The following is a 12,811-nucleotide window of genomic DNA, read 5'->3' as shown; positions in this document are numbered from 1 at the left end:
ACCTGGATGTTCACTTAACTAAGTAGATATCTTTATCTTTATTGGCTTCATTCTTTAAAGCTATTAACTTTGAAATAATCCTGTAAATACTCTTTGCTTTCTTATTTTTTTTCTTATTATTAAGAAATATAATAGACGTACAGAGAATAAAATGCTAGTTAACAAACTATTCTCTAGCAAAGCAGGAAAAAACCTAATATTCTAAATTTTGGCTTTTAAAGACCCCTGTCTGAATCCACACCCTGTCCTACAGGGTCGCTGAGAGACAGAATCCACTAGATGGCAACGGGCAGCAGGGCTACGGATGCTGATAGAATAGTGGATTTTCTACTACAAAACTGCAGGTTACGTTCTCTAGTTAGCCCAGCACTTCCTCAACGTTCTTCTGAAATTTTAACTTCAAAGAGACAGGCGTGAGGGCCTAGATTTTACTCATGTTGAGTCTATTTGGAAGGAACTCTGAAAGCACTTGGAGGTTTACATTTTTATAAAATAACTTACAGAGAACTGATCAGTCACACCATTCGTTATTTTTAGAACCACCTCAAGCAGTTTTCTGAGAGTACTCTGGGGTCTCCAACCATGTGATATTTTAAGGAAAGACTAGACTTTTGACTTCAGTATTATTCTGCTTGGGTAAACTCATCAAAGATCATATTAACATCTCTACTTTTATTAAAACTCTTTCAGCATAATATCATAATTAAATGGTCCAAATATTATTATTTTGAGTTCTTCAGATGCTGAGGCTTTACAAATACTAACATTTGATAAGAGATGTAGTCTTAATTTATATAGGTCAGAAGGGTATGCGGTCCACCCACCTCTAGAGCAGAGGTCCTTGCAAACTCAAATTCTGCAGCAAAGCAGATATATGAATGTGTAGAATGCACATCATTCAAATAAAAAAAGTTGTAAATGCTGAGCTGGCCTAATAAAATATGCTGGCAGGCCAAATTCAGCAGTTTACAACCTCTATTATAAAGGTTTATAAAATTTTTGCCTATATAAATTAATCCAGAAAAACTGAGGGCTTCATCATACCTGTCTAAAATCATTTCCTTTCCCTAGGATTATTTTTAATGAATTTTACCTTGACCTTAATCAACCTAGGTTGAGGCACATCATAAAAAATAGATTTATAAAACCCATTGATAAAACACTTTTAATCTAAGAAGTTTGTGTGCTCAGCACTTTATAACTAAAATCTTTACATACCTTATCTTATTTACTAATAATATCTGCACAGTGGCTAGAGACTAGATATTTTTATTCCTGATCAATGCTGCCTTTTATGAAAATGTTTGCTGAGTGTGGTTTATGAAAGATGCAAACTCCATTACTACAAAAACCACAGGGAAGGCAGAGACTCCTAAAGAAACAATTTTGCTAATACAAGAAATAACTGAGACAGATTTATTTCTTAATCTTCCCTGAATTAACCGACCTTAGGAAAAATCTTGGATTCCTTATAAAAAGAGTTATTTTATACCACATTTTAAATTTTGCTTGATGAAAAAGACTAAAAATACTGTTTCACTTAAAAAAAAAAAAAAGGAAAAGAAAATCAAGAGGCAATTACTAGAGGTAAGCAAATCACAATAAAGCATGCAGAGTTACAAAATTTGGAATAATTAAAACTTCCATTTATCTAAAAGCTAAGAAAGCAAAGCTCAGCTGGTCGATATTTTTAGCACATTCTCTGCTCTTTTATGGGAAAGACAAATGGCAAATAGACATGCTGATTTTAGGGATTTTAATAATGAAACTTAGGATCTTTAGAGATTCAATTCAGTCCTCTTCACCTTCTCTAATTAAAATACTATGAAATGATACATGGTTTTCAATTAATTAGAACACCACCATTAATGCAGAATGGGAATTGCAAACTGCTCTGCAAGAGAAATCAGCACAAGCTCTGAAATTGGTTACAAAATAACGCACATACATTCATCTGTACTTCAGCAACATCCTTAAAGCGTTGTAAGCTGGAAACCAGAATTTTTGCCAGCAGATGCCCATTTCCTATGCATAAATTCTTCTTTGTAATCAAGCATCCTATAAGACTTAAACCCAGACATTGAATTTCTAGAATAAGAGAAAACAAATAAATAAACAAATATAATATTTTAAATCTCAGACTTAAAGAAAACATTTAAAGATATCCAACTAACAGCTCTTGGCCTATAAAAATGTATTGTAAACCTAAAGTACAAATTGTACCAACCTTGGTCATCTGGATACATCTGCAGTGTGTGAAGTACCGAATCAAGAGCACCTTCCAGGGATAACATCTCTAATGCATCAGGAAAATGTGTAACAGAAGAAATGACTTTTAATCCACATTTCTGAATCCCAGGATTTCCAGTGAACTAAAACCAAATGGACAATTAAGAATATTTACCATTAAAAATAAGATCTTCATACTTACCTTAGTTAAAAAAAACAGTTATAGACCAATAAAATATAAACCAAGTAGCCCAAATACAAATCAGTATCCTTGATTCTGCCTCCCATATTACAAGTTATTTTTATTTATTCTTAAAGAGCTAGCACTTTAATATTAATTCAGTGCCTGTTCTGTGGAGGCACTGTGCTAAATACTTCACATGCATTGTCTTTTCACAACAATTCCATAAAATACATGCTAATATCATTCACATTAGCAGATGAGTTTAATTGACATTGAGAGGGGCTGAATAACTTTCCTAAAGTCAGATAGATTTAAATAGAAGAGATGAGATTCAAAGCAAAGATGTTTGATCTCAAAGCCTGCTACATAACCAGTCAAATGGAATGCTATCTCTCACCATAGAAAATACTGACTGAAAATTTACTCTTTATTTCAAGTTCTTTGCATGCCTTATCTCATTTGTTCCCTCAACATGCAATGGGTTCTCATGAGGCAGGCTCACTAAACCTGACACGTGATGGAACAAGAGCCCAAGTCACACAGTGACACAGACCATGACTTGAATATAAATGTGTCACCTTAAAAGCCCAGGGTTTTAATCACTACATCTTTTAACCTCTTTAATCTGGACTATTTACAGATAATGAATTGACATCATTTACAGGAATTCTGGAGTCCCTGGGCAGTGCAAGTGATCAAGCATTCAACTATTAACTAAAACTTTGGTGGCTCGAATCCTCCCAGAGGCATCTCAAAAGAAAGGCATGGTAATCTGCTCCTGAAAAATCAGCCACTGAAAATCTTAGGGAGCACAGTTTTATTCTGACACACTTGGGGTTGCTGTGAGTGGGAAATGACTTGACGGCTACTGGTACAGTGCAGTACAGTACAGGTATTCTCAGGAAGGCCACTCTTTTTTCCAGGCCATTCTACTCATTCAATGAGAAGAAAACAGACAGGGGTTAAAAGATACACTTAAATCTAATAATAATAAAAATATGTGGCAGGCATCGTACTGAGTATTTTACACGAATTACATGGGTTATCTCATAAAATCTTCATAATAACCCTAAGTGAAAAATCATTATTATCTACATTTTATAGACAGATAATAAAATCAAGATTTAATTTGCTACAAATTAAAGGTAGTAAAGGTGGATTCAAACTCTGATTCCAGGACCACAAATTTAACTACTAAAACGCTACATATAATTAAGACTACAGAAGCAAATATTGTATAATCTGTCACAATTGGGTAACAGAAGGGAGAAAAGATGAGGAAATGGAAATATACTAATTTCATCAAAAAACAGTTTGCATAGTATGTTAACACATGTTAAAAAAAAAAAAGTATCTGGAGAGTACTTTAACATTCATGGAAAATTGGACATTTTTCCAAAGTAGCACTTAGGAATCTTACCTCATTGTCTTTAATCCCTACATAAAATTACATAGTTTGGAAGTAGTATAATTTATTTGATTAGCCCCTATTGATGATCATTGTATTGTTGGCACAGACTAAGTTAACCTGTAGTAAACACGCCAAAATTTAATTGGCTTAAAAACAGCAAAGGTTAATTCTCATTCATGCTACATGGATGTTTCAGGTCAGCAGGCGGCCCCTGCTCATCACATTCACTCAGGGACCTCGGCTGATGAAGCAGCCACCATCTCAAACAGTGCAGGTTATGGTGCGAAGGTTCTGGAAGGTGCCTCACCAGTAAATAGTGGCCCAGAAATGACACACATAACCTCCACTTACAACCGTTTAGCCAAAACTACTCACATGATCCAAACTAGCTACAGAAGGGTCAAGAAGTATCAACCCAGAACCAAGAGAAGGTGAGCTAGAAGTGTTTGGAAAGCAGCACAAAGACTACCACATAAGCACTTAGTTCGTTGCCACATTTTTATTTATTACAAATAATATCACAATAAACATACTTGTCCAAAAATTTTTGTGTACATGTGGAAATATATCTATATTATAAATTCTCAGAGTGGAACTGCTGTTCAAAAACATGTGCATTTTTAATTCCAATAGATATTACCAAATTTCCATCCAACCAGATTATTCTTTTTTAATTTTCATTTTTTAATGATTTTAGTTGAGAGCCTTTTCATATGTTTATAAGCCAATTTCAATTTTTTACCTTTAAATCTCATCTATCTGTAATATTATGGCAAAAAGAGTATGTTCGAGAACCAGCTTCCTTTGTTTTCCCAAAATGGCTGGAGAGTTAGCTGTTACAATGTATTACTGAATAATACATTTTCAGTGGTTGTGGAATATTATATACTAATTACTATTTTCATTTGAGTCTATTTCCTGAATCACCATTATGTGTCATTAATCTATCTCTTCCAGTGCCAGTATCACACTTTTTTAATCACTAACATTTTATAACATATTTGATTATCAGTTAGTATTAGTTCCTATGGATTATCATTTTTTTTCAAAATTCTCCTGGATATCTGTGTATGTTCATTTTTCACACAAATTTTAGAATTAGCTTAACTAGTTACAGAAAATATCATTATTAGTTTTCTTAAAGGCACATAGATTATAAACCAACTTTCATTTTTAAAAAATGATTCATACCTTCAAAAAGGTATGCATTCTCATATATTCAACTCTTCTTTTGTGCCTGTAAATTGAATTTAAAGTAGTCCTTTAGACTTTTTTTTTTAATTGTACTCCTATTCAATTTGCATGTCATTGTTACTGTTGCTTTTGTAAATGTGCTCTTTCTTTGACTACATATTATTTCAACTGAAGTAAGTACTTTAAATATTTAAACTGGGTACATTTTGCTACAAGGTTTTCATGACACCACCAGGCTCTTTGATTTGGTTCCATTTTATCAGGTTGGTTTTACTTTACTGGGTTCCCTGGCTGAAGAGACCAGGAGCATCTATGCATACAAAGCACAGATCCAGCCAAAACGCTGGAAGCCCTATTTTCTGCTTTATTCTTCAGAAACAATATGGGACAAATAGAACTCTGGGGTAGGTGACTGAGAGTTATCGTCTGTGGAAAAACACTAAAAGGATCAGGGCATAAATGGAACATCAATGTTTCAGAGAGAGAATTTAACTTCAGTCTGAATTTTATTGAAATTTTATATATCCAAACATTGATTCGCTTTAATAAATACTTTTCATAATCTCTGCTTTGTAAATCATCATTGACTGTCAAATTCTACCTTATTCTGAAATTCTGCCCTAAGATTAGACTTATTCTAATGAATGATAGGAAACCCTGGTGGCATAGTGGCTAAGTGCTACGGCTGCTAACCAAACGGTCGGCAGTTTGAATTCGCCAGGCGCTCCTTGGAAACTCTATGGGGCAGTTCTACTCTGTCCTATAGGGTCGCTATGAGTCGGAATCAACTCGATGGCACTGTTTTGTTTTGTTTTGTTAATGAATGATAATTCATTTTACTGTGTCTGCAGAACTGGGATCTAAAAACCTTCTATGTTTGTAACTTTTATTCAGAGTGAGACATGCAATCACAGAATTTTGTTGTTGTTGTTGTCATCAAGTCAGCTCCAACTCATGGTGACTTATGTATAACAGGACAAAATGTTGTCCAATCCTGTGCCATCTTCATGATTGTATGTATGTTTGAATCCTCTGTTAAGACTATTATGTCAATCCATCTCATTGCAAGTTTTCCGCATTTTTGCTGAACTTCTACTTTTCCAAACATGACATTTTTTCCAGAGATTGATCTTTCCTGATGACATAGCCAAAGTAAGTGAGTCAAAGTCTCACCATCCTCACTTCTAAGGACCATTCTGGTTGTATTTTTTCTAAGATCAATTTGTTCATTCTTTTGGCAGTGCATGGTATATTGAGTACTATGTAATTGGTAAAAAAAACAAAATTTTTTTTTTTTTTTTTTTTTTTACCAATACCATAGTTTGAATGCATCAATTCTTTTGTCTTCCTTTTTCACTATTCAACTTCCATAGGCATATGAAGCATTGAAAAGACCAAGGTTTGGGTTAGGCTCACCTTAGTCATCATACTGACATCTTTGCTTTTTAAAATGCTAAAGAAATCTCTGCAGCATATTTGCCTAACACAACACGTCATTCAATTTCTTGACTGCTGCTCCCACGGACTCAGAATTTTAAAGCTGAAGAAATCTCTCACATCTTTTAGAGCACTTTTTATCAGCCATGGTGAAGGATTACAGGAATAACAACAGGGAGCTTTCTGAAATAAAATATTGTCATTTCTGTGTCCCCATTACCTAACTCCTCTCCACCCCCATGATAGTCACTGTTTAGTGAGTCATTACTCAAGTGTTGGCATGGAACAAAAGGTTGAGAACCACTTCTTCTACGATGTAGCAAAAGAAACTAAGACCTGGAGGCTGAGTCATTTTCTAAATATCACAGTACTTACCAGCAGAACTGGCTATATTGACTCCTGACTCCTTCCACTATATCATACTAGTACTCAATAACTTTAGAAAAGTTTGGTTTACTGGAATCAGAGTTATCTCTAAGGCTCTTCTGGTACCTGTTGCTTCTGTCCAACACACACCATGGATAAAATTAACTGTTTCCTCCTCTGTGTTTCCAGAATACTATTCACAAAGCTAGTATAGCTCATAAATGCTAATCTAGAACGTCTGATTTTATGCACATCTGCTATTCCTCTAGCCAGATTATCAGGTCCATGACAGAGGACTACAAAGCATATTCATTTTTCCTCCCTACTGCCTAGCACAGTTCCTGGCACATACCTAATTCTCAATAAATATTTCTGGAATTATATTTAACCCATTACTTTGCTATATTCAAAAATCATAGTAACATTTTAGTACAAATGACTCAAACGTATCACAGAAAATTGTAAAGCTCAGTTTAAATTTAATTTTTAAAGTTCTCTCTGGAGGCTACTTATTAATTCATGATATTTTTTAAAGAATACCAAATCACAAGGAATTATTTCCACTAATTTTTCTGAATGCTCTCTTCTTTTCATAAAGCATTAACCCTAAACATTCTTTATATCTTTAGTCATACCTTTTATAAAGACTCAATTCATCTTATGATAAACCCCCAAGACATCGTAGTTTCACCAATATCATTTGCTTTACACAATGTAAATGTACTTCCTCTCTTCTCCTTTTTTCATACTTAGTATGATTTATTGATAATTTGGTTAAAAATTGGAAGAAACAATGCACACCAAACCACTTCAAAAGTGGCTATCTCTGAAGAGAGAAGAGAAAATGAGCACAGAGAATCAAAGGGGACTTTCTTGTTGTACCCTGTTTGCCTTCATGGACTGAATCTTTCACCCACAGAAAAGAAAAATAAGCAGTGGAGAGGAGAAACCAAGAAAAACACAAGGCATAGCTGCCTGTCAAATTCTTCAGTTCTCTTTCTGACTGAGCTGACTTTAGCTGACTGAGTGCATTTATGTTACTTGCAACCAAGAAAGCTTTGTCTAAGTCTGTAGTTGATGGTACACTTATCTTAACTGAAAAGGCTCATCTTTTCACCCACCACATCCCTATTGTCATTGTTATAGCTTCCTACTATCATAGTAAACAGAGGATTGGAATCTTAAACTGAAAAAGCTCCCCCAGTTCCCCAAATTCAAGAACATTCTAGTTCCTGTATAAAGTCAAAAACCAAGCCTGTTGCCACTGAGTCAATTCCAACTCATAAGAACCGTGTAGAACAGAGTAGAACTGCCCCATAGCATTTCGAAGGAGAGGCTGGTGGATTCAAACCGCTGACCTCTTGGTTAACAGTCAAGCTGTTAACCACTGTGCCACCAGAGCTCCAGTGTAAGGTCAGAAGACCTATATTCAACATACCCTGTTCAAAGCTGCTAGGACCAGTCTGTGAATACCATTCCGGAAATACTGTTTTTTAACCGTATTTAGTTTGTGCTGTGATTCGGTATCCTGCCTGGATTCTTCCAGCATACCTAAATGCAAAAATAAATACGTAAATAAGTCAATAAATAAATTTTTTTTTCTAGTGTAGATAAATGAATATTTTCTCATAAATACTGAAGCTGAACAGATCATCACTTATAGAAACAATAACCTAACAATATACATATTGTACTTTTCCTAGTTTGTAGTTTTCAAACACAGAAATAACTTCTAGCACTACGGAATTTACAAAAACAGTTCATCATTGAATATAAAATAAATATAGTGTGCATACGGATGTTTACTGAATTTAAAGCAGCAGGAACTTACTATGGTGGAAGAATATTCTGTAACAAACAATCTCTTTTTGTATGAGTGGGCAGTTGTTTACGAAACTGGAAGATTTTGAAACAACAGTGGACAACTTGGGGAAAGCTCAAAGTTATTTGGGTTATAAAAAAAGGAAGGTCAGATGAAAGCAGGAGTAAAAGACCAGCTGGATACAACAGTAGAAAAAAACAAGATTTGAGTTTCAGTACTACGATGATAGCGTCTTTACAGAGTTTTGTTTAAAGTCCTCTGAAGGACTGTGTGATAGTATTAAGTTCTATAAAGGAAACATACCACATATTAAGCTACATTAGAGCTGAACTATGTCAAAACCACTGAAAAAAACTAGAAGTCAAAAAAATCGATTATACAATATACCTTCATTGGCTGCTGTCATGTTGATTCCAAATTATAGCAACCCCATGTGACACAGTAGAACTGCCCATAGGGTTTTCTTGGTTGTAATCTTTAAGGAAGCAGATTGCCAGGTTTTTTCCCACAGAGCCACTGGGTGGATTTGAACCACCAACCTTTCAGTTAGCAGCTGAGAGTCTAACTGTTGCACCACCAAGGCTCCTTATACGATAGAATATATAAGTAAAATTATGAACTAATGATGTTTTACAAATCTAACAATATAGAAATAATTGACAAAAAATATAATCTTTCACATTTAAATTAAATCGATCATGTACAGTTTTTCATTTATTTAGCAAATATTTGAGTGCCAATTATGTGCCAGGGATTTTGCTAAGTGCCAGGGATTTTGCTATGTGCTGAATAAGGCACTGGATTTCCACTCTCCTTGAACCTTGAGTCCTCGTTTTAAAGTTTATTGAAATGGGCACTGCCATTCACAAGTTTTGTGACCTTGGGCAAGTCACTTAAACTCTGTGTCTCATTTTCAGTGACCAAGGCCACATTAACTTCTGAGGCGAGGCTGCCCATTATACCACAAGCAGATGTGACTGTTAAAAGCAGGCCTGGTGAGTAGTGAAAATTTCATGCCACATGTAGTGGATCTTATTAAACCTCTCCCTTATATAAAGACCAAATAAATATTCCTGTAACTTTGCATCTCTGGTCTTTCTTATATCACTGGAGATTCTCCTGTCCAGAATACATCTCATTCCCGTGTAACAGTCCTTCAAAATATATGGACTATAAACTTTTAAGGGCAGGGTTCATAACTTCATCATCTCCAAATCTCCAAGGGTTCCAAGTATAATGTTTTAGATATAACACTTGTTCAATATATGCTTAATGCACAAATGTATATTTAAGAGTGTGGACCCTTGAAGAACACCAAGCTCACAAGGTAATTATGAGCCCAAGGGACAGAAAGGGCCAAGTGAACGAGACACTACATCATCCTGAGACCAGAAGAACTAGATGGTGCCCCGCCACAACCGATGACTGCCCTGACAGGGAGCACAACAGAGAACCCCTGAGGGAGCAGGAGATCAGTGGGATGCAGACCCCAAATTCTCATAAAAAGACCAGACTTAATGGTCTGTTTAAGGCTAGAAGAATCCCAGCAGTCATGGTCCCCAAACCTTCTGTTGGCCCAGGACAGGAACCATTCCCAAAGCCAACTCATCAGACATGGATTGGACTGGACAATGGGTTGGAGAGAGATGCTGATGAAGAGTGAGCTACTTGCATCAGGTGGACACTTGAGACTATGTTGGCATCTCCTGTCTGGAGAGGAGATGGGAGAGTAGAGGGGGTTAGAAACTGGCAAAACGGTCATAAAAGGAGAGACTGGAAGGAGGGAATGGGCTGACTCATTAGGGGGAGAGTAAATGGGAGTATGTAGTAAGGTGTAAAAAAAAAAAAAAAGTGTATATAAGTTTATATGTGAGAGACTGACTTGATTTGTAAACTTTCACTTAAAGCACAATAAAAATTATTAAAAAAAAAAAAGTGTGGACCCCTTGGATTCAAGCTATACATAGGTTTAAAATGTGGCTCCATTACATAGGCTGAGACCTTCACATCTCTATGTCTCAGTTTCGTCACATGTAAAATGGAAAGAAATAAAAAAGTACTATCTGCCTCACGGGCCGCTATGAGGATTAAAAGTTAATATACTTAATGCACTTAGGATAATGTCTGACACATTTTAAGTCCTTCATATTGTTACCCATTTTAATATACCCATTGCGATCGAGTCAATTCCAAATCACAGTGACCCTACAGGACAGGGTAGAACTGGCCCATAGGGTTTCTGACGAGCAGCTGGTGGATTTGAACTGTCAACCTTTTGGGTAGCAGCCAAGATCTTAACCACTGTGCCACCAGGGGTCCTTCATATTGTTAGGTATCATTATTGTTATTAGCTATAAATGAGTAAAATTATAATACAATTGTCGTATTCCCCTAAAGAAACTCAGTTCCTCCTATCACTCTTATTAATGTGGTTTTGTATTCCTACTCACTCTCTTCTATACACTTCTTCCCAAATTGCCTATGCTCCTTCCTAAAGAATTTTGTATTATTTCTTCCAGAATTGACACTAAGACAAGAAAACAAGTCAAATGATATTTCATATAACCTGCTGAAAATATTTTATTAGAATAATTATATATTATTTTACTAAAGTAATTGGCTCAGTTTCTTCAATAAGTTAGTGTTATACAAAAAATGGAGGGGGTGGGCTGTCCTAGATTGAAAGAAACTTAACAAACGTAACACAAGATGCACTATGTGGTCTTGGACTGGTTTTTGAATTTGGCAAATTTGCTGTTATGTACACCTTTGCTACAATTAAGGACATGTGAATATGGTCTAGTTAATAAATGAGTAAACATGCACTCAGGTATGTTAAAAGCACCTTAACTCAGCATGTTCAAACCAGAAATTACATTTGATCTCAAAACTACTGCAATACTGAAAGCCTAGTTACTCATTGATATACACAATGGTATGGTATGGTATGGCATGGCATGGTATGGTGTGGAAGCATATAGAAGGTAGATCGTTAAGCATTTACCTAATAGAGAAACGTATTTATACACTGATATGTTTATAAAATGTGTCCACATACTGATAAAAAAAAAGTAGTCTATAATAATATGCTTATAAAATGTATCCATACAAGAATTATAGACCTAAAGTAACAATTTTCAAGGGCACTTGTAATCTAAATTATTATTAACTGTCAATGTAATTTTATTTATTTTAGTAGCATAATTATTCCTCAGAACATTGTTTGAGTTGCTTTAGGGTCAATTTAAAAACAATAAAAGAAAAAAATTATATTAAAATTTGTTTTTGAAACTAAAAGGGTATAATTTATTATCTAAAAGATTTGGTTCTTAATGGTCACTTAAGGATAATTAAAATATATATATAATATATGCACACTATATATTTATAATCTAAAATCGAAATTCAAAATGAAGACCTACAATAATATTTTTGAGCAAAATTATATCTCAAAAAGTTAACTAACAACTATGAATAGGATACTATGATTCAGTTCAAGATATATTGGTTTGATAGTTATTTTTTATTCAAGGTACCAGTAATCAAAAAGCCCTGCTCTTGAAAAACACTTATACTTTTATGCTCAGAAACAAAAAATACATAAAACATAAAATGTATGACTATAAATATGACAGATTTTGGAAAATTTCATTTAAGCAGGACAAAAAATAACTGGACTTCCAAAGAACTAGGAACTCTACAGAACAAAAAGAAGTGTCGTCCTTCATAGCAACAGTCACAAAGTCAGGTCAAGAATATCTCCTAAATTTCTCTCAAATCCATCCTTTCCTTCCATCATCGGGCCTCTTCACCATGCCTCACTCAATTATCAGTGGCTTCCATTCTTTATTGTTGTTAGGTGCCCGTAAGTTGATTTCAACTCATAGTCAACCCATATGACACAGCAGAACTGCCCTGTATGGTTTTCATGGCTATAATCTTTATGAAAGCAGCTCTCTAAGTCTTTTTAAGGCCACTGGATGAGTTTGAACCACGACCTTTCCAATTAGTAGCTATTGTGCCACCAGGGATTCTTCAGCTTCCACCTTAATCTCCCTGTTTTAGTGTCTCTTCCTTCCAAGCATCCTTTATACCATGGTGCCATTAACTTGATCGTGACACTAAAATTTTTAAACAGCTTGAATGAATTTTAATTAGCTAATAGGAA

At 35.0% G+C, this 12,811-nt stretch overlaps 1 protein-coding gene across 6 annotated transcripts in view; it reads right to left on the bottom strand.

The window, feature by feature from the left end:
• The window catches only part of LRRK2 (leucine rich repeat kinase 2), a 158,551-nt gene that overhangs the window by 109,388 nt on the left and 36,352 nt on the right, over positions 1-12,811 (bottom strand). For all 6 annotated transcript variants that reach the window (XM_049882826.1, XM_049882827.1, XM_049882829.1 and 3 more), the window contains 3 exons: positions 8,260-8,372; positions 2,228-2,372; positions 1,949-2,088 (listed from right to left, as the gene is read on the bottom strand). In XM_049882826.1, coding sequence (XP_049738783.1) covers positions 1,949-2,088; positions 2,228-2,372; positions 8,260-8,372 — 398 coding nt within the window. The remainder of the gene's footprint in view (positions 1-1,948; positions 2,089-2,227; positions 2,373-8,259; positions 8,373-12,811) is intronic.

Source organism: Elephas maximus, chromosome 4 (genome assembly GCF_024166365.1).
Source record: "Elephas maximus indicus isolate mEleMax1 chromosome 4, mEleMax1 primary haplotype, whole genome shotgun sequence".
NCBI classification, from domain to species: domain Eukaryota; kingdom Metazoa; phylum Chordata; class Mammalia; order Proboscidea; family Elephantidae; genus Elephas; species Elephas maximus.
Note: the sequence above shows the minus strand (reverse complement) of the source record. Positions and strands in the feature narration are given on the sequence as shown.